General features: G+C 35.3%; 1 protein-coding gene across 2 annotated transcripts in view; it reads left to right on the top strand.

The window, feature by feature from the left end:
* Positions 1-21782, top strand: part of LOC131055015 (uncharacterized) — a 111278-nt gene extending 89496 nt beyond the window's left edge. For both annotated transcript variants that reach the window (XM_057989618.2, XM_057989619.2), the window contains exons 16-22: positions 1313-1522; positions 2564-2596; positions 2720-2839; positions 2934-3071; positions 8770-8889; positions 21070-21168; positions 21248-21782. In XM_057989618.2, coding sequence (XP_057845601.1) covers positions 1313-1522; positions 2564-2596; positions 2720-2839; positions 2934-3071; positions 8770-8889; positions 21070-21168; positions 21248-21370 — 843 coding nt within the window. In that variant the 3' untranslated portion in view covers positions 21371-21782. The remainder of the gene's footprint in view (positions 1-1312; positions 1523-2563; positions 2597-2719; positions 2840-2933; positions 3072-8769; positions 8890-21069; positions 21169-21247) is intronic.
* Positions 21783-22416: the final 634 nt, after the last annotated feature.

Below are 22416 nucleotides of genomic sequence, written 5' to 3'. Positions count from 1 at the left end.
TGAATTTTAAAGAAGGTGCTTAGCGTGATTAATTTAATTGAGTTATGGTAATACTACTTGGTATGTTCAAATGACCTATTGTGAGACCCTCTAAACTAACTCTTATCTTTTCCATGTGTACGAATTTGATCATCATGATTAGAGTCCTCCACTAGCAATTGATTGTCTATCATATGTGAGAAAAGCCTGCATTATGTGTTCGTGTTTTAATTTTGTTGTTCTGAAGGTGTTCTTCCTTCAGCAGTGCTGAAATACACTGCAGTTTGCCCTCAGCACAGAAGTATACCCAGCAACAACTTTTATCTGTGTGTTGAAGGTGCAGTCAATAGAAACTTGAACATTAGCATGGCACAGCAGTGATCTGAGAGTTTATTTTTGGTTTCTGTGCGGTTGAGAGGTCAGCATGGCGAGTACATAGTTATATGTGAGAATAAGGCCTAACTATGTAGGGAATATTCCTTGAGATAAGTGCCTAGTTAACTACTTGAGGCTGAGTGATTTGTGGCTTTAAGTTAGTCAAACTACTTTGATTAGGAGCTATTAGTTGTTAAAGGTAGTTAATTAATCAGACTAGTTGATTGTTTGGTCAAACTGAGTGTAACTTAAGAGAGTTTTACACTTAACACCTCATTTAGTTTCTCTTAATTAGATTCATAGTGCACTTGTCTATTTAAAGGGCACATACGTCATGATAGATTATACGTATTGAGTCTCTTGTATAAAAGTTCATTCCAGTGCAGTTTTTTTCTTCTCAGCTTTAATTAGAATACAGTTGCAGGTTTGAGAGTTCAATAGTGTGGATTGGTTGTTCACATTTCCAGCAGATTTTGTTAGTAGATTAGCATAGTCAGAGATTAGTTCTTTGATTGAAGTCTTCATGATTTAAGCTACCTTGTTTTAGGACCAAAATTTTCCAACTACAGAATTTGTTAACCATGGTCTGAAAATTATTATTCTGAAGACCATACACATCATAATTACAAAGATCAATTGAGATGTTTATATTCTTATATTATGTTGTGTTTATATGTGAATATGATGAAGCAATGCAAATTTTCTTAGTTTCTTTTCTTATACATATGTTGTAAATATTCCCGTTGCTTTTCATTTTTACTTGTGTTAGATAGTTATACTTATCAACTAACTGCATGTTGAATCATGTATAAGCATCAGTTGAATTGGTAACAATTGTTGATATCCACTTCCTGTTTGTTTATATTTCTTAGCAATATTCCTTTATCGTATTTGCATCTATTTCTTATTTTTCAATTTTTGAGAGTAACATTATGTAGATTTTTGCTTCAATGCACAGATGAAGTCATTCACACACAGGGTTGTTCCAAAGACATCAATGGATGAACTTATACTCAGTACTTCTATGCGTAAGCACTTAGAATGTATTATTAGCTTTGAAAAGGCTAGGGCAGTACTCCTTGGTCAATGGGGTTTTCAGCAAGAGCAACTCGGGACTGCATGCTTTTTCTGGGGCGCTCATGGAACTGGCAAGTCAGCTGCTGCAGAGGTAAATGAGTAACCTTCTCGTCATTTCCCCATTAATCTATGCAGTTATAGGTTTTCCTCATTCATTAGGAATACTATTTTTAATGATTTGTGTTGGGTGGAAGAAATTTATGAGATTGAATCTATATTAAGAGTTTTCTTGTGCATACTAGGGCCGTTTTTGCTTTTTTATTAAGTTTTAATTATGCATTTGGCATCTCATTTAGTTTGGCCATTGCAATTTTTTTGAAACCAAATGGATGGTATTGATATCTTAAAATAGTACCATGCAAATACAGAGGCACCTTTGTAGTGTATGAAAAGCATTCAAGTGTAAAATGAAACCTTCCCAATTCCTTGAGGTCTTCTGAGTTATGAATTGCTTCCTTGCAGATTAGGAGTCGGAAGCATCACAATAGATATCCTTGTAGCCTTGTGTTGCAGAATTGTTTCTTTGCAGATTAGGAGTTAGAAGCATAAAAATATGCATACTGCATGTAATTAGTGATAAGACGCATATACAGAAGAATGGATGATAAGGTGCCCATTCTTCTATCTAGATGCACATGCTCTACTTATAGTTAAAGTCATAGGATGTCAGTATTTTTCCTAACAAAGAGGGGGTGACAAGCTTCACAATATTCATTTCAAGTATAATATTTGTCATGTACATTAAATAGTCAGAAACCCTACAATTTGTTAGTATTGTCCATAGCATATGTATCTGGTGAGTGCAGATGACCACTAAACCTTTCTATTTCTTTTAAAATCCCAGTGTTAATTGTAGGAATTAGTTTATACTTCTGTTAGCTACCAAGCCTTATAAACAAGTTCACCTGTCAACATGGATCTTTGTGTTTCGATTATGAATCAAAGTACAGAGTCATCCTCTAAAATGCTTGAAAATAGAGTAATCATCTAGGTGAATCCTAAAGGACATATTTTGTGTCTCCTGTTTATATTATGTGGGATAATGTGCTGCTTTATTTTTTAAGTTCAAATGGTCAATTACAGTCTATTTTTATAAACCAATCTTCATATTTTCTTGTGTGTTTCCATGCAGGCAATTGGATTTGAATTGGGTCGTCCATTGAAGGTAGGTGTTTTGTTAGGGATTTGGGAGAAAGAAAATTGATTACTTTTTACAAAAATATCGAGATCTAGTTTTGGTCAAATACATGTCAGTTGACTTTGCACACTACATATTCTGAAATTTCAGGTGATCAATTGTGCTCAATTAGTATCAAATGAGCAAAGCTCTAAGACAAGCTCAAATATATGCACATCATTTAAAGATGCACGACTTCTGGATGCTGTTCTTGTGCTGGAGGACTTTCAGGTTTGACACTCTTTTTGCACATGTTAACTAGATGGGAGTGATTTTTTTCCTTGTTTGAATTTTCTTTCTATTTGACTATGATTACTTGATGCAGATATTTGGTTCTGAAAATGCCTCCTCTAGAGATGGAATAACCAGTGTTTCACCCTGGTCAGATGTTGCTATAGGCCTCCTTTTACATGAGCTGGAGCGCTTTCCAGGCATTTGCATCCTGGTTGCAAATTTTATACAGGTGTGATAGATGGACAAATTTGATCTGATATGTCAGAAATATCTTGTGTGATGCATAATTGGACAAAACTGTTTATAAATATAGTAGGTAGGTCTTGAACATGTGTATAGGCAATTTGACAATACTTGAATTATTGAGGAGGATGCTTTCCTTTGTATCTGTTGCTTGTTTTCTTTTATTATAAAAAAACAATAAAGCTAGAGTAAAAGGAGGGGAAATCTTAACAAAAATTACCACTTTTCAATGGGATAAGTTGGATGCCTGAGCTTTATATAGCATATGAAAAGCTGCTTGATGTTTTAATTTTTTTACTCCATTTCAAACACCTCTTGTGGATCTCAATTGCAACATAACACCATAATCTGAACCTTTATATATATAATAAAACTTTTGTGTGGTATTAATTGTTGAATTGATTGTTGTTAGATAGATACACACTATACCATTTGCATTCATTTTTTTTCTTTCCCACTATCAGGCTACAATATATTGCAATTATATTATATTGAAAGTATCTTTTGGATCTTGAAGAAGAGGGGCTGAAAAGATGGAGCCTAAGTTCTTTGGACCATAAAGGGTCTTCAAGAGGATTGGTGAGGAACCACATGAGTTGGAACTTCCTCCAAACATCAGGATTCATGATGTATTTCATGTTTTTTGTTTGAATAAAGTTCTTGGACAGCAAATTGTGCCCCACCTGATTTACCACTCTTGGATGATGAAAGGAAATTGATTTTAATTCCAAAAAAGGTCTTGGAAACTAGGGAGAAAAGATTGAGGAACAGGGGCATTACAAAGTATTTGATCAAATGAGAGAACTTGCTAGTGGAGGGTGGAACTTGGGAAGGACCAAAGATACTTGACCATCCAAATTTGCCTTGCTTGACGACAATCGATTTCTAGGAGGGAGGACTTAGCATGTCCCCTTTTCTAAAATATTAATTGTTGCTAAATTTTAACCCCATTTATTCTTCTATGGGTTAATTTGGCAATCATATAATTTATTTAATATTTATAACTGTCCAAATATATTCTATTCCATGAGGGCAATTAAATATGAAATTAAATATTTTGAGGCTCAAAGGAGGCTTTGGGTTTTGTGTCTTGATGGGGGTTATTTGGCAAGAAGAATTTTGAAAGATTTGGCAGTAACAATTGGCGAGGAAACCTGTGACAAGTTATGAAACCTCTATGATAACTTTATGACAATCGTCATAACCCAAAATAGCAAAGAATCCCAAGGGGGGCCTTGGAATTTAGGGTCCCATCTCTCCCAAGCAAGATTCATACAAAAGTTGAAAACTTTTTCATTTGCAAGGATTGGTGATATTTCTTTTTCTCTCACACTTGCAGATTTGTAGAAGACTTCTTCAATGGACGAAACCCCATTGGAGTAGAAGGCTTGTGGACGAAAACCCATGAGCATCAAGTGATCAGAGGACAAAAACCTTTGCTCATGTCATTCAGAGTTTGCATTTGGGTTGAAGATGGAGTTTTTGGCAGTTTTCAGTGTTTGTGTGCATGGTTGTTCTTGTGGAGTTTTTAGGCATATTTCATGTTACATATTGTTGTATGTTAGTGTAGGCACCCTGTTTCTTCTATTTCAAGTGCCAAGGTCAGATTTACCAAGCTGGATATTGCTGGTTTGATCATGGAAGTGTTGCATGTATAGTTTTGTATTTATTAAGATCTACATTGTGTATTGTGATAATTGTCGGTTTTGGATTGTTTCTTTGGAAATCTTGTTGCTGGAGATTGTTGTTGTTATGTCTAGCATATCAGACCTGTTTACATGGCATTTGCATCTGAAAAATCAGTATAATCATTTTGTGGTGTTTCCAATGCTTTTGGCTTCATTCAGTTTTTGACAGTTTTGTGGGTTTGATGATGATCATATTTGTTGTTGTAGCTTTTGTGTCTGAAATGACAGTCCAAATGTGGTGAAAATCAATTTATTTTTCAATAAAATCTTCCCATAAGTTTCTGGGAAATTTGAGATAGTTTGGTGTTATTTCAGTGATAAAATAGATTAATGAGTTTTGATGGAGTTTTTTTTTTGTGGTGAAATGTATTTTCTAGTGAACCATGGGGACATGTCGTCTCCCCAATTTCTTGTGTTTTTGGGATGGGGACGTTTCGGCAACGCACAAGAAACATCCCCCTATCGCAACACCATTGCCATTGAGACTTTGGGGATGGCGAGGATGGCTAGACATCCCTAGGACATCTCGAGGACTCCTAGGAGTCCCTTGACCATCTCAAGGATGCCTAGGAGTCTCCCATAGCCCCCAGTTAGAAATTCCAACCCTAAACAAAAATTGGTGAAAAATTTGTGAAAAGAACGTTTGTAATGAAGGTTTGTGAGGTTTTGGAGGCCTTATTTGTGCTTGCTAGCGGGGGCTCCACCCCTTGACTTTAGCCTCCGGACCCTATGAGGGGCACTGCCCTTCAACCTTGTTGGGGGAACTGCTTACAAGGGGCATTGCCCCTTGACTTTGCTAGGGGCTCTACCCCTAGACCCTTGCAAGGGGAACTATCCCTTGACCGAATTGGGGGCTTTGCCCCCAGACCCTCACAAGGGGCATTGACCCTTGACCTCAAACCACCGCCAACATTCTTATTGTTAATGCAATCATTGCCATGTTTTTTGTGTTTATTATAAAAATCATCACTTAGTATGCCAAAGTTTCATTAGCAATTCTTATACTTGGTTTACTCCCAAAGTTCCGAAAATTTGACCACCATAGTTAATGTTCAAATTTCAATGCAATCATTTTCATATTTTTAATGTTTATCAGTATAAACTTTACATAGTGTGTTTCATTAATAGTTCTTATACTTATTGCTTACACATCTTTTTGTAACTAATTTTTCAAGTACCATATGTATTTGCACAACCCTCCCATCACCCTCCCACACTGCCCCCAAACCTAGGTCGTTGGTCTCCCTATCCTTGAAACCCATCCCCCTATCTCCTCATCCCCTTGTCAAAATATTCTTTGGAACTATGGTATATTTAGATCTGAATTTAAATATAATTTTCAGTCTGGTATATTACATAATATGGTAGTGCTATGCTCATTTTCTTTTGTAATGAGGGAATAAGGCTTTCAATGAACCTTCTTTCCTTAAGGTTATTTGTTGGTTCCTTTTCAAATTTCACCAAGAGTTATTTAAGTCTTTGGTTGTAATCCTTGATATTATCATGCTTGCCTTGCTTTGTATTATATATCTTTGCTACGATTTCATTGTCATCTCTTAGTAATTTGATTTCTTTCTTGAAAGTCTTTTTTAATCTTTCCCAAGTTGTTTAGGAGGTTGGGTTGCCTTATGTGTAGCAATTAATAGATATACTACTTAAGGTTGTTGGAAAGGATCATAGCCAATATGCTTTATCTTCTTGGTCATTCTCTATCTAGATCGTTTCATAGGCCCTGCAATGTTACGCAAGGTCCTCAATCTATTGCTTGTGATTTAGGAAACTTTTGCCTTTCAATACCAAGACCTGATGGGGGAATCACAATCTTGTTTTGGTGCAACATCACTGTGTGGAACCAACTTATCAAGGGGTTTTGATTCAAACACTCTAGTAATTCACTCACACTCTCGACCGTGTGAGAATCCTCAACTCTTGCCTGAATGTTTCGTATAGAGTTTTCCTTCAGTTTCTTTCGTATATGCCTTTGGCTTAGGAGTTTAGGTTTGTATCTTTCAACCACCTCTTTTTCACTCAACAATTTCATTGCCTCAGATTTTACTCTCATAGGTTTTGGATATCGAGTCTCTAGACTCCATTTCCCATTGTTCTTCATTTACTAGTTTTTCTGCTTGGTCGGAAATATTGTTCCACACTCTGTTTGGTAAGGGTAGATGTCTTGCTATCTCTTGCCACTCCTCACCTATATAATTTCTTATGGTGGGAGTGTTTATCTTTCCGATTGAGGCTATGACTTCGGCTTACATTCCAAGTCCGACTGCTCTAAATTGGGAATTATACAGTCATATTTTCGTCAAGTGCCCCTCATAGTCTTCTTGCTCTCTCTGCTTTATGATCCTTATAGATTGCCCGATTTCTCAGTCTTGACTACCTTGTGGTCTCTTCCCACCTTTAGGGGTCTAAGAGCATGAGTTTCTCAAATCTCATCCAATTTCTTTTAAGGAAATGATGCCAATGGTTAGTCTCCTATTTGATAAAATGAATACTTGAAATAGTGAGCATAATTAATAATGCATAACAAATAGAGTTGTGAAAGTATATCTTTATTCATACATGAAGTTATTGTAAAGTGGACTAGAGATGGTCAGCCAAGGATCAAAGTCAATTCAACTAGATCATATTGCTTTCCTTGATGATACACTATCCATTTTAATGACCTGAGTTGCCAAGAGAAACACAAATGATTAACTATTATAATAACCACCTGAAGCCAACAATAATTTATACAGAGTCGGATAAACCATATTATCAAAACATAATAATAGGCATTGTACACTAACTACACAAGCACCTCACGAGCACACATTAGAAAATCACATATTGAAGACCAAGTCACTACTTAGAAATCCACTTTATTCAGAAATCACATCCTAATTAGAAGCCAACTATGGAAGACCATTAGAATAACTACTTAGAAATCTTCTTTATTTAGAAAATACATTAGATGTCCCTATGGGGCTTTGAACTTCGGTCTCCACAATGAAACCCCAATGCTTTAATCAATTATGCTCAACCCATTGGACAGGTGAAAGTTTGTATTTACTATTTATGTACTTCTATAATTATATTTTTTCTTTGTGGGATTTGGAACTATGTATATGTATGTCATCTCTGATGATCAATTTTCCCAAGTATCATTGCTTTAACTAATGTTTCCTCATTTTTGTTGGTAATAATAATAATGTAAGTGAACCCAGAAAGTACACAAACACACCTAAGATTTTGCTAGATTTATGAGGCAGGGGAATGGTGATTATTACATGCCATGCTTGTCTCACAATTATTATCAATGTGGGGCCAACCCAATCAACCTAATATCATTTAGTTGGTTAAGTAATTGGAATTATCACTTCATAATATTTTTTCAATTCAGTGTAGCCAATTTTTTTTTATCAGTTTTATTATGTTTCATACTTTATCTCTATTGTAATGAGTATCTTGAAATTTGTTTCTTAGAATAGAATCTCATAGACTCCTCAACTAAATGGTTGAATGTAAATTTTACCACATTCAGTGATCAGTTATGATAAATATTAGGCTTGCTTTGTTTGAAAACACTTTAAGAGCTATGCTGAAGGGTGTAATACATATCATAAACTCTTAATTTATCTGTTATATGGCTCAAGCCTTTGAACCCACAAGCAGTTAATCTGACCAACCAATGGAAAAGATATTGAGCAAAGTTAGTAGAATCGGCATGATATAAGTACACAGTTTAGACAGGTTAGCGAAAAAACATTAATTGATTGTATGATGCTATTTCTAAAAGATAATGTGGTATTTTTTATTTCTTACCAAAATGTGTCTACCTCATACAATATTATAATGGGATGCTATTCATATGTGATCTTTTTGTTTGATCTTGTTTTATCCTCCTGATGCCTAATTCCAATATATATTTTCTGAAATCTTTGTAATGAAAACTTGGAGAACGCAGATTGTTATATTTAATTTTTAACAATAATGTCATTTATTTGATAGGAAAGTGCTATCCATAGGTTGGATCCTGAGTTACGGCGTAGGTTGAAATTTATTGTAGAATTCAAAATGCCTGATCAAGCTGTGCGAACTCAAATGTGGAAAAAAATGATTCCTAACAAGGTAAATTACATGTATCTTTGGTATTTATCCTGCAAAAGACTTTGTTGTTTGAGTTTATTGTTAACTTTTTTTGTCTTCTTTTTATTCATATTCCACCAAATATGATAAGTTCTATGGAATGTTTTGATTTCTCCCCTTTCAATACAGCCTTGTATAGTGATAAGCCACTATCTAAGAAATGAGTTTTTTTGTTTGATGAAAATTAGAGATAGCTATGAAATTAAGTGGATATGAAGGACAACTGTTTTTAAGAAAGAGAAAACAAGCCTATGTTAGGGATTATTTAAATTCCAAAGACTGAAGGCTGAGTGTAATCATGAAGAAGACACAAGGATTTCAGAGATAGCAATAAATAAATGGGTTGAATGCAATAATCCCGTACTTACTACTGTGCATTCTTCTTGAAATCCTTATTCAAGTTTGTTTAGACTTTAGATTATTCATAATTTAATATGGATCCTTTTGGACATTCTCTTATCGGCAGGTTGGAGGTATTTATCTTTCCTTATTTGAAATTATGTCATATGGTGGTTACCTAGAATGCAAAATTGACCTTATGAATACCGTAAGCCAGTTTTTGTACATTGATTTCCTTAGAAGAATCAATACACCACATCAAATTTATAAAGGAAAATGATTCTCTCCCTGTTAAGTGATTTGAGTTAAAATTTTGAAGCTCGTTCTTGTTTTCACATTTTGAATTTTACCTTTATTAAATGATTGGTTCGTAATTGATTTGGCTTTGCCTATCTAATTGATTACATTCAATTTAAAATAATAAGCTGGTCAGTGTGAATGTCAGTAAGTTTATTGAAAGCTTGCTTATAGGGATGTGCTTCGTTCTATCTTCAGCAACACGAATCTGCTATAGTAAAACCAGAGAAAGCTAGGTTAGTGAATTATCACATCATAAACGACCGTGATAATAAAGAAATTGTAGAAACCAATATGAAAATTAAAAATATATGCAGCACAAGGCAGTCTCTTCTGATTTCATTGTTTTGTATTTGCATGTCTGTTAGTCTTTTCAGGATACTTCTCAGTTCTGAAATAGTAGTTCAAATATCTTAGTAAGTCTGCTTAAAGGATAGCACTCTAGAACAGTTTTCCTCCACAAGTCAACTTCGCCCCATCTCCAAATTGATAGCACTGAGGAAATGTCTTATCCAGAGCTATTTAGCTCAGAACTATCTGCAAGAAACTTTATTTTTTGTCACTTTTTAAGATTCTAGGAATCTAGAGTACTTTTTACATTAATACTTTCATAATGTAATTGGATATGCTTTGGAGCTTTATTGACTTACTATGGTCAATTGTAGACCGCAATGCAGTTTCATTATTTTCTTTTTTCGTGTTTACATAGTGCTTCCAAATAGAGAAGGGATCTTGTTCTGAGAGGTGGCTTCTTATCAACACTCTTTCTAGTTGCCAAATGGTACAAAATAGTGCAATATATGTTCTAATTTCCACCTGTTAAGACCTAATACAAATATTCAAAATAGACACAATGAGAAATATTTCAATATCAAGATATTTTATTACCTAAAACCTGAAATCATGAAAATTTGAAATAAACAATTATTGTTTAAACACCTTAACACTTAAAAAACACTTAATGTTCAAGGACTCAGATAGTTTCAAACTTTCAAGATTATGTGCTGCAGGCATGCCAAAAACACAAAATGTAAATGTGAATCGAACCAAAGCTTATCCAATGAGAAACAGAACCAACTTCTACACCAGCTATGTTGTCAATCTCCAAATGATTAGTCAGAATGCTCCCCATATACTCATTACTATCATGGACAATCCCTCTTTACCATTTTAATCAATTGATATATCTTTGGCGGTTGAGATATCCTAGACATTTTTATTGTTTCTCTTCTTACTATTCAGCTCATTGGGGTATGATAAGAAAAATTCTTTGCCAAACAAAATCATAAGCTTTCATCCAAAAATAGAAAACGACAAGTCTATATCAGTGCATTCTTTAGTACTTTCAGATTTCATCATCCAGATATTAGTGCTTGAGGAAAAGCAATGTAGTTTATATGATATATCTAAGAAACTCCAATAGGAAGTTTCCTATTTATTTTAGGGAAGCTTCAAGGCTGGTTATAGAGAGACTAATAATTTCATTTGAATGTCCTTACATCTGGAGACATCTACATAAATGTCTTCAAAGTTGGGGACATTTTATCAACACAAGATATTAGTACCAGGGATCAAGTTATGATTCTCCTCATAATTATGATACAGATATTATGATCTTGTGACAATCTACCTGCAGCAGAATTCTAATCAAGTGTGCAAGAGTGTCAACAAACAAATTGTAATAAGAGGGAAAAACCCTTAACTCTTGGACAAGGCTATAAAGGAGGATAAGGGGAATTATAAATTTCACAGAAAGCTTGGAAGCAATAGGGACATCAAGCTGAATTTCATATTAATAATAGACAGAAAAGATGCAGGCTAATAAAAAATTCATTTGAAGCCAAGGTTATGTTATTGTGTGGATCCAGTTATTACTGAGAGGGGGGGTGAATCAGTGATAACAATAAACTGCAATCTTTCACCAATCTGAAAACACTTCACCAAAAACAGTTCATAACCAGTACCGGTAGCTGATCAAGCAGTCTTCAAACCAGACTTACCAAACTATTACCGGTAGCTCTTCAAGTGTTCATCATTAAGCAAACATGGTAAAGACATCAAATGAATAACTCAACAATCCATCCACTACATGAACACAAAATATTTTTCACGTGGAAACCCAAATGGGAAAAACCACGGTGGGAATTGGTACCCACAAAATTTGCACTCTTTTGGAATGCGCCCTGTTAAAGGCCTAGCCCGGTTAAGAGAAGACCCTGTTAGGAGTCACTCGGTGAAGGGATTTTGACCTCGGCCCTATTAGGAGCTCTACCTTGTTAGGAGTAACCTTGCTAAATCATTTAAATCCAAATTAATGAGCCACTTGGTGAAGGGATTTACAAGATCAGGTTTGTTAGAACCTACCCGGTTAAGGGATTTTAATACTGCTGCAACTATTAGGAAACAACAGATAAATGATCTGATCAATGCGCTCTCTGCTTGCTAGTGTAGATCCATTTCAGCTCCAATCTGCTTCACACATGCAGACATCTCAATCTGGTTCGACACACTCTCATCTGATCACCAACACACTAAACCCTCTCAAACTCGACCTAAATACACTTTTCAACTAGGTCGGTTACATAACCCTAATAACATTCAAAATAATTGAATCTACCTTAACTCATTTTGCTAAACACTTTGTTGTTTCCCAAGAAATTCGATCCTTGTACGCGTTCAAATGCAATCTTATCATCACACACCGTTTTTGACACGTCACCACTAACTTATGAACATGATAAGAATCACTGCCAAACCATAAAACATCACCGGTCAAAGATCTTGATACCGGTTCTCAAACCTTGCACTGAATAAACAATAGTCAATTACAAACATGACTTCTGGTTCTCCAAACATGATGCGGTTCCAGTCATAGACTCATTATAATGTCACAAGCATACATTCCAAACTGCAACACCTAACTCAACATGGATCTCTACCACAACCTTCTCCTTCACTATTCCTGCTTACCGGTTCATTGCAACTTAGAGTTTTTTTGTCCAACTCAATTCATTATCGGTTAGGCTATACTTGTAGACTAAGATAACTTAGATGATATACCAAAATAAACAAACATGGTTGCCATCAATGACAACATAAATAACTGATCATAAAGCATCATATCATAATTATATAATCACCAACAATCCATCAATATATCATCACCAATAGTCCATCAATATATCATCACCAACAGTCCTTTACCGGTACATCGTCATCTCAATCAGTTATGCCAATATGCCAACAGGTTAATCGAACATTTATTGTTGGAGGGAGCCATGGGCAGGAATCCATCAAAATAGATAGAAAAGAGATTCCTATTGTTCCATAGCTACAATCACAACCTCGGAAGATTTGGGGAACTAATCATAACCAAGAAAATGCTTCCCCATTGTACATAGAAGAGGCTCACCATTCATCATTTCAACTCACCCTTAGCTCCTCTCTTCAGCTCCCCAAATTCTATCCTGAAGCATTGCCACTCTTGCTGCACTAAGCTCAATATTTCCTGAAATTTTTTATTCCTCCCCCTCTATTAAATTGAGAGTATGCTCTTCAAATCTCATTTGACAATGCTTCATTCGCTCCTAAGCCCTAGATCACATAAGAACCTACTCCTTTTGGGGGACAAACTTTGTCATGGAAAATTTCTTATCCATTGGTTCTCAGGGTTTACTTCACAGTATTATTAGAATTAGTATATATCTGTTGGTGTGTTTTTTTAGGACACAATGCAACACAAAATAAAATACCAAGGTATCGTATCCTCTCTTGAACAAAGACCTCTCAGATGCTGAACTATGTGATCAATTAAGACGACTCCAAGGTTTATACTATCAGGTCTAGACGTGTGGATAAGCTCAATGGTTTGATGTGATATTGCTAGGTACACAAAGGATCTTAAGTTTTGCTTGAACTCTGCTGGAACATGGACTCCAATTGACTTGCAACAAGGGCAAAAGGATAAAGGTTTGGGAAAGACTACGCTACTCTAAGGTCAACGATGACAATGAATGTTATTTGGATAGACAAATTCCCTTAAATTGAGTCTTGCTTCGTCAAGATGACTACAACTACACAAGATTGATGCAATCTTCTAATGAAATGTAAGATTTTCACATTGCAAATACAACACTCAAATACCCAATGCTAGGGTAACTTGAACAAAATATCAACAAACGAACATAGCATAATAATGAGGTTTAGGCTAACTTTACACTATGACTGACAATCAGCAACCCACAAAAAGTATGAACCAAGGAATTCATCAAAATATCTTCATAAGCATCCCATCATAATCAATGAACTCTATCTTGTTGGCATATGGACACTCCAATGAGACATTGTGTGTGATTGAAGGTTTTGTCATTGATGGCAACCTTGCAATCCTATGGCACCGGCAAGACATTATACCGACAAAAGCATTACACAGGCAACCTTGCAATCCTATGGCACCGGCAAGACATTATACCGGCAAAAGCATTACACAGGCAACCTTGCAATCCTATGGCACCGGCAAGACATTATACCGGCAAAACATTATTTAAGCAAGACAGTGCACATCAGCAAGATCACTCTACACCGGCACCGGCACAAAAGATGTACACCGACACAGAAGAAAATATGTATACCGGCACAGAGGCCGACAGGATTTTTGATATGTAATATTTTGTTTATTATTGTAAGCCGACTTGGCAAATTGTAAAATGACTCTTGTATATAAAAGAGATCATTGTAGACATTTGTAGTATATGGAGAGAAAGCAAAAAAGAAAATTATAAGGCAGACCTAATGTGCGAATTATAGGTCAAGGGTATATGTAAAGAACAGAGCAAGAACCGGTACTGAATCTGGCATTGAAGATGCTATTGTAAAGCAGTACAGATCATTGGATTTGCATAATCCTCATTCTAAGTTAGTGTGACTTCTTATTGAGCAGTGTGCTCTAGGCAGTTGGCCTTCCTGCATGTGTAGGCCCCTATTGTAAGTAATATTCTCTTATTGGCCAGTAAGTGAATATTGTGGGTCACAAATCCCATGAAGGTTTTTCCCACACCGGGTTTCCTCGTTAAACATCTTGTGTTATGGTGTTCTTTTCATGTGGATGTTTTTGATTCTGTTATTTACATTAATTCTTGCATACCGGTATACTGTTACTTTATGTTCCGCATGTTCTATTTTAAGAAAATCTCACTACCGGTCAGATACTGATTCACCCCCTCCCTCTCAGTATCTGTGGGAACCCTAACAAACCCACAAAAAGTATGAACCAAGGAATTCATCATAATATCTTCATAAGCATCCCACCATAATCAATGGACTCTATCTAACTTTGAGAAGTAACAAGACACCATGCAACATGAAGAAACAACACAAGGATTCACCATAACTTCAATGAAATCAAGTATTTATTTCCACAAGCCTTGGCAACAATTTCTGGTTTCCTCCTACTCTACTTCAAACTCCTAATTGCTTATGCTATTTAATTACTAACTATTGTCTAGCCTCTATTAACCTTTTACAAATGAGAGGTTTGCGCCTTATATAGACCTCTTTTTACATTTTAGTGGCTCCGATTGATTCTCCAATCAATGGCCGAGATTATACAACAAAACCCTAAATAGGGGTTTCTGCAACAAACTCCCTTTGGCCAATGAAATAATTACAATGATGTGGACACATGTCCTTTTCTTGAATTCTAACCAATGAGAGTTGAGGTTAGGTACATAAAACAATTTTTGATAAATTGCCATGTGTCACTTGACCCTTCTTTGAAAGAGTTAGGTACAATGTATCTGGACATTTTAACTTGGGGCCCTTTGATTGGTTGAATGACGACTAGGATGCCACCTCAGCTTGCCTTGTAGACTTGATTAACGTGTCTTGCTCCATGGAATTGTTATTGCAAGAGTGGAAATCTGATAAATATAGGGACAGATCTTATCCCTATAGAATTCGCACTATCCTTAGTTCATTCCACCAAATGAAATTGTGGAAAATCGATTGGTATAGGGGCTATTTAGTCCCTATATTTATCTTTACTTTTGCCCTTGAGAAATTTGCACTATGAAAGATTGTATCACTTGTTGGTCTTGAATACTTGTTGCTGATTGGTGGAAACTCGATCTGCATAGGGACAATTTTGTCCCTACTTTTATCCCAACATTTGATGCGACCGCCCATAGGTAATTTGATTTTTAGCTTTGAGTGGAGAATCAGACCTCATAGGGATTAATTTGTCCTTATGAAATTGACTTTACCTTTGCAACCTTATTTCCACATGGGAAATTCGACTTCATGAGGGAATTACTTTTATTCCACTTAACTTTTATTACCTCTTCACTTGGGAAATTTGACCCCTAAGTGAATTTTTAACTTGAGAAATTCGATCTCTGAGTGGATTTTTCTCTTTGGAACTTCATTTTACCTTGTACTCTTGGGGAAAATATGATGGAATTGTTTTTACCTCACAAGAACTTTTCAAGGACTTGGAAACATTTTTTTGCTTCTACTTGGGAAAATCGACCTCAAGTTGATTTTTCTCTTTGGAAAGTCGACCTTCAAGTGGGTTTGTCCACTTTGCCTCTAACTTGGGAAATTTGATCTCTAGTGGATTTTTCTCTTTTCCTTAGGTTGGGGTTCATGCTTGGAACAAGAATTTCTACACTAGAGGAATTTCTTTTCATGGTACCTTTCCTTGGTAGAACTCTAATATTGGCATTTTCTAAGAATAGAAACTTCCCCAATTGACGAATCAGTGCTAAAGATGACACTTTCTAAAAATAGAAAAAGCAAAAAAAAGCAACTTTCTAAAAATAGGAAGTTGTCTGAAATCATCCTGGAATTTATCATTCTTCTTCATTAACCTGTCAGAACACACTTGTAGTATCAGAATATCCTTCCTACCATGCTGGCACCAATCTGCAGACCAACACTGGCTGTAGCACTGTGAGGGTGACCTATTCGTCCTTCCTAGTCAAGACATTAAAATGTTGATTTGATGATATCTCCGAATCTGATGAAAAACCCCCAAAACTTGACACTTTGCACAGCCAAGAGACCGGAGACTAAAACTAAGACACCCTCTCACAAGCAAAGGTTAAAACCAGGAAATTATTGCTAAGCTAAGGCAATATAAGCAAAACATCTACCTAAAAAGCCAAAAAGTGGGGGTCCCCATTCGCAATGGGGCGATGTCTGAAAACGTCACAACAATACCCTTACCCAAAGGAGGGACTGCCCAATTCCAGGTCCAAAGTAACATCTAATAGCACTAGCACTATCATCAATGCTATGAAATGTTTGGAGACCACCATATGGAAATGGACTCAATGCTCCTGTTCTTCAGAATTGCATTCTCCATTTGATTGCTAGCAATTAATTGTAGGTCACTTTTAAGGCTGTGACCACTATTAGTATCAGATAGCAGCCTTTGAGGATTTCTGTATATAGGTCTTTCTAAATGTAGGTACGCAAAAGTGATACAAGAAAAAGACTACCATGCTTATGCCTAATGTTAGAATACTAATTAAATGAAACTGGCCAAACAGAAACACTAGGAGGGCACTCCACATGCAATACACAGCATAGATGAAAAATTTGCCATCAACTTGTAGAGCTCATACTTGAGAGTTGAAATGGCTCGTGACTAACTTATGGTATAACTTGCTAGTAAGTTATTGCTTAGATTTTGTCAAGATATTGTGAAAAGAATTGCGACTTTCAATTAAAAACTTATCTGTGGTTCCATAAGTCCATTCCACCACAAAAAATCATCTTTTTGCATTATTTTGGAGTCTATTTTATTTAGCAGAGGGGTTGGAGCAGTGGTGCTTTTAATTTTCAGGCATTTGGGAGCAAGAGATTGGCTCTTATCAGCTCTTATTTACAAAGTCAGCAATATGCATGTTTTGAAGAATAATTTTACAAATTTATGTTTTTTTTAATGCACTGAAAATTCAGTGAGCTATTACTGAGTATTTTCCCATGATTTGCAAGTCCGGGTTTTTTATTTTTTTGGGTCAGCCGGGTTATTGCCGAGTCTTGAGTTTTTCAACTATCATACACAGTCCCCAACCTAATCCCACTTACAATGGAATGGACATGTAGACGAGACAAAAAACTATTTACAAGATCATACAATGGCTTTGGAGTGCCAATGCCACACTCTATTTAGTGTCGAAGCCATACGTTCTAACTATTCTCTTTTTAACAGCCCTAATGTCACTCCTTAGTTTGTAACTCCTCCATGTCAAACCATATATCTGACACGTTGGAGGAAAAGATCAATCAACCTAATGTAACTTTATATCTTGATAGTAGGCTACGACTTATATGCATTCTATGCAGTCTTTAGACATTTTAAGTTTTCCAAATAGTCATTAGATGTTACATTTTTTTAATTTAGTCTGGATTATCATGCTCTAGCTGTGTGAAATCTCTTAGATTCCCCTCAGAGGAATTTTGATTCTAGGGGATTGAAATGGTATTGAAACTTATTTTAACGTATAGATATATATTCACATTTTTTTCTCATACAAGAGGAAACCACAATGTTGAAATATTTATCATAACCAACAAACATCAAAACTCTACAGCCTTGTCTCTGCCTTTAAAAGTTTTCAAATTCTTTGACCATCTTTGGCAAGACCTTGACTAGTGTAACCAGTTGTCTTTAACATCTTGAAACCTATTTGTTTGTTATGTTTGTTGAAACTGCCAAATGATTTGACGGTTAATCAAGGTGTTGAATCTGCATCTTGGATTTGTTTCCCCTGGCTTTGATTCTTTTGTATAAAGACAAGGTACTTACAAAATATACACAATGTCCAACGGTCATTAAGGAAGTAGACAACTTGCTCTAATCCCAGTGATCTGTCTTTGATTGGTAATTCAAAATTTTAATGGACAAAGCAGGAAATTGTTGGGAACTTAAATGTGTTGTGGGTGGAATTACATAATAACAAAAACCACAGCATGGAGAGAATTCGAAAATTATAACTTAGATGAACCATTAAGGAATGTAGATAAAAATATATACAAGCAGAACAATATCTAAATGCAGGAATCAAATTTATTTGTTTTGAGAGCTATGAACTATTTGATTGGTTTGAGAGGTATGTACAATTATCTCTAAGAAGATATGTAAGCTATTACTCTTTAATTATTTCAAGGTAGCATCTATGATGAGATGTGAAGCTACCACATTGTGATTCTTACTCCAAGGGATTGACCATTGACATCTGTATTGTCCTTTACCTTGTGTTATATACAACTGTATGTCTATTTATGTGAGGAAGATGAATGAAGCAATTGGCATGTAGAATCCAGTTATTGAAGAATAATAATTTATTAGTCTCAAGATACTGAAATTTCATGTATTTGTAATATCCACAATAATGATAATAGAAGAACAACAATATTTCTAAAACTAGGGCACAGAAAAGTCTGAAACGTTATTTGCATAAAAGAAATTCTACAATAAACTCAGAATTATGATCAGATTTTTCTGCTAAAAGAAACGAATTTCTGAGTATTGCTAAACTTAGGAAAAGTACAGAAAATTGCTTTATTTCTGCCCAGAATTTTAAAAAATGCATTACAATGATTTTTTTTTTTTTCTGAGATAAAGATGAAATAAGTATGCAGATTTAAATATCAAAGTACTTCAGACTTGTTCAAACCCTAGCCACCCTCAAATATGGCGTCAAACTCCCAAGACAAACAGCACTAGTTCTGATTTATTCGTGCTTTCTATTGCCATCCTCAAGAATGCTAAAAAATACGGAGATGCCATCCAGTAGTTAATTCAAATTTGTACCTTCAAGTCTAACTTTCACCTCTAAATAGGCCTCCAAACCAATAATTAATTGACTAAGCACTAAACTTTATTCTTCAGCAATAATATAATTAATTTTCCAATCAAAATAACTTTATTCTTAAAATTGCAGAAGTACCTTTATTTCTGAGTCAAACCCTTAACCCCTGCAAATTTGTTTCCAATGGAGTCTTAACAAATTTAGCCCAACTATGAACTCTGTTACGAACCCACCTTTAGAAAGAGTCAGGTTTTTGTCCAAACCTTGTTGATCTACTGAAGGTTTCTATCCTCAGCTTCTCGTAAATCATCATACCAATTCATCACATCAAATCCATAAAACATGCTTACTACAGCTCAGAAAGCCTCCTTATAATGAACTCCAACCTCTATCTAGAAGATTAGGCCACATTTAATTTTTGCAAGGCCTCATTAAATATTTGTCATAATTGGAGAAGTTTATTTAATAAAGTGACTATTTTATCATCACTTTATTTTTTAATTAAATTAATCAATTAAAGTCATCCCTTCTGAAATAATATTAATTTTTGGACAATTTAATCAACTAATTTAATTAAGTCACTTTTTAAAAATTTGGGGGCATTACAGTTACAGGTGTCCTCCTTGAACTGAAGAGGATGTGTTGTGAAGTGGAAACTCATTGAAACTAAGTGTACCAATTTTTGAATTTTTTAGGGTATAGAACATTTTTGTATTTTGTAGTTTGGGGTCCTTTGAAACTTTCTTATCTGACATCTCAAAGTGAAGAGGAATGAAGTTAGAAAAAGTTCTAAGCTTTTCAATTTGTGATACAGTCTGGGATCCTGAGCTTTGGTGAAGAAACTGCAACCTTGGCAAGGTGACCGTCTTAAGATGAGGGCATCATCTTAAGGGTAGGTGCCTGTCTGAAGGGCATTCTGCTCCAAACAGCTTACCTAGATCACTCTTATGTACTACATATTTTACAATTTTGAGTCAGTGATACTCAAGGCTCAAACACTTGCACCCATTTTGTAAGTATGTCTGCATTTGAACCTTGAGCATTAGATAGTCTACCTGAGTTGCAACCCTAGATCTCTATGGTATGTGCTACATATTCTGAGCTTTGCACAAGGTTTTGATTTTGAAGGAGGTTGTAAATGTTTGTTAAGTGTGGAGGAAGAGTCTATTCTTTGCACAAGGCTTTGATTTTGAAGGAGGTTGTAAATGTTTGTGAAGTGTGGAGGAAGAGTCTATTCTCACATTTGAATAACAGTAACGCTCAAAGGACATTAGGAAACTATTTTTGTAGTTTACTTTTGTCATTTATATCTTCCTTTATGAGACACAAACCTTTCAGATCATTCTTATAGGGTTTTTGTCATTCATTATGTATTGGAAAGTGTGAACATAGTGAACTAAGGCACTTGTAAACATGTTTCATACAAAACTTCAAAGTAGAAGTGGGAGATAGGAGGTGAGTGAGAAAATCCAGTGACTACTTATTGAGTAATTCATTTTCCTTTATTCAAGTGCATTTAGGTCTTCCATATTTTCTCTTCAGTAGCAATATTATTCATAGATTTATAATGCAGTTTGTAGCAATCTGGACAAGTATCATTTCAGTAGAAACCTAAACAGTGAAATATAAATCCTTTCCACATGAAATATGTTGTATTTGTTGCTTCAAATGCAATATATAATAAATCTGTTGTTCATTGCATAAACAGGCACCAGTTGCCACAGATATCGATTTTGAAGAGTTGGGTCGTCGCTTTGAGTTTGCAAGTGGTACAATCAATGCAGCGATCATCAGAGCAGCTGCAGAGGTATGTTGCTCATTTACAAATATAATCCCTCTTTTGTGTTAACAGTAATGCCCTGTTGATCCAGAACCATTTACTGCAGGCTGCACTTCGATACAAAGAATCACACAGGATAACCATGAAGGATCTTGTGAAAGCTGCCGAGACAGAACTTGAGCACATGAAAGATGAAATAAGTGAAACTATGCTTCGTGCTTTTCTGTAGGAATCAACTTATTTTTCTAGCCGTGTTGGTTTCAGCATGGTGCAAGTTGGGTGCGGTTTGTCAAATCAATTTTAGTTGTGATGCTTTGGCAATAGTTGGCTAGATCAAATTGACATTCAAGCCTGAATAAGCCTTCACTTGGCACCAACAATATGTAAAAATAATGGCTCTCCCAGTATAATAATTTTTGATTAGTTATTTAAGATTCTCAAGATAAGGTATGTGTGTTCGTTCACTCTGTATTTGTATGAACATGGCACTTGAAAGGAATTGAACTTTTGTCACATCGCCATACACACACCCATACCAAAAAACGAAACTGAGGCCTTCAATGAGGCAATTATATTGTGTTTTTTAAATTATTCTTTTTGTTATAATTGACAATCAAATATAATACAAACACTTTAAACTATATCATGTTTTTATGAAGATACAAGTCAATGTGATTTGTCATTGATCATCAAATGCAATATAATATCAATAATCCTCAATTTTATGACAGTTACAAATAAAAATACAAGAGAAGGTGCTAAAACATGTGAAACACATTTTGGTCAGGAAAAACACAATTAAAAAAAAATGTGTTAACCATTCACAACAAAATTTGGCCCAAGGCAAAGCACATTATCATATAGATGGCAAGACAAAACACCTTATGAATAGACATCCCATCCCATACCAAAGAAACCAAATAAAATTTAACTAGAGATAAGTAGAATATCTACTGAATGGGCATCTAACCCAAAGGTGTAGGAAAATATCAGAGAATCTTCTGAATGCACATCCAACCCAAAGGTGTAGGAAAATATCAGAGAATCTTCTGAATGCACATCCAACCCAAAGCTGTAGAAAAATTTGAGAAAAAAAAAACATAAGTTTACTAGAGGTAAGTATAATATCAATTTAGTAGACATCCCACGTGATGGTAATTAATGAGAATACCAATGGCACCTATCTCTTTAGGTGTATCTATGGTATTTAAGTAATTTTGGAATGATAGTTATATTCCTATAATGCATGTCTAGTGTATATAGTTGCACAAATCC

Source organism: Cryptomeria japonica, chromosome 6 (genome assembly GCF_030272615.1).
Source record: "Cryptomeria japonica chromosome 6, Sugi_1.0, whole genome shotgun sequence".
Lineage (NCBI taxonomy): Eukaryota > Viridiplantae > Streptophyta > Pinopsida > Cupressales > Cupressaceae > Cryptomeria > Cryptomeria japonica.
Note: the sequence above shows the minus strand (reverse complement) of the source record. Positions and strands in the feature narration are given on the sequence as shown.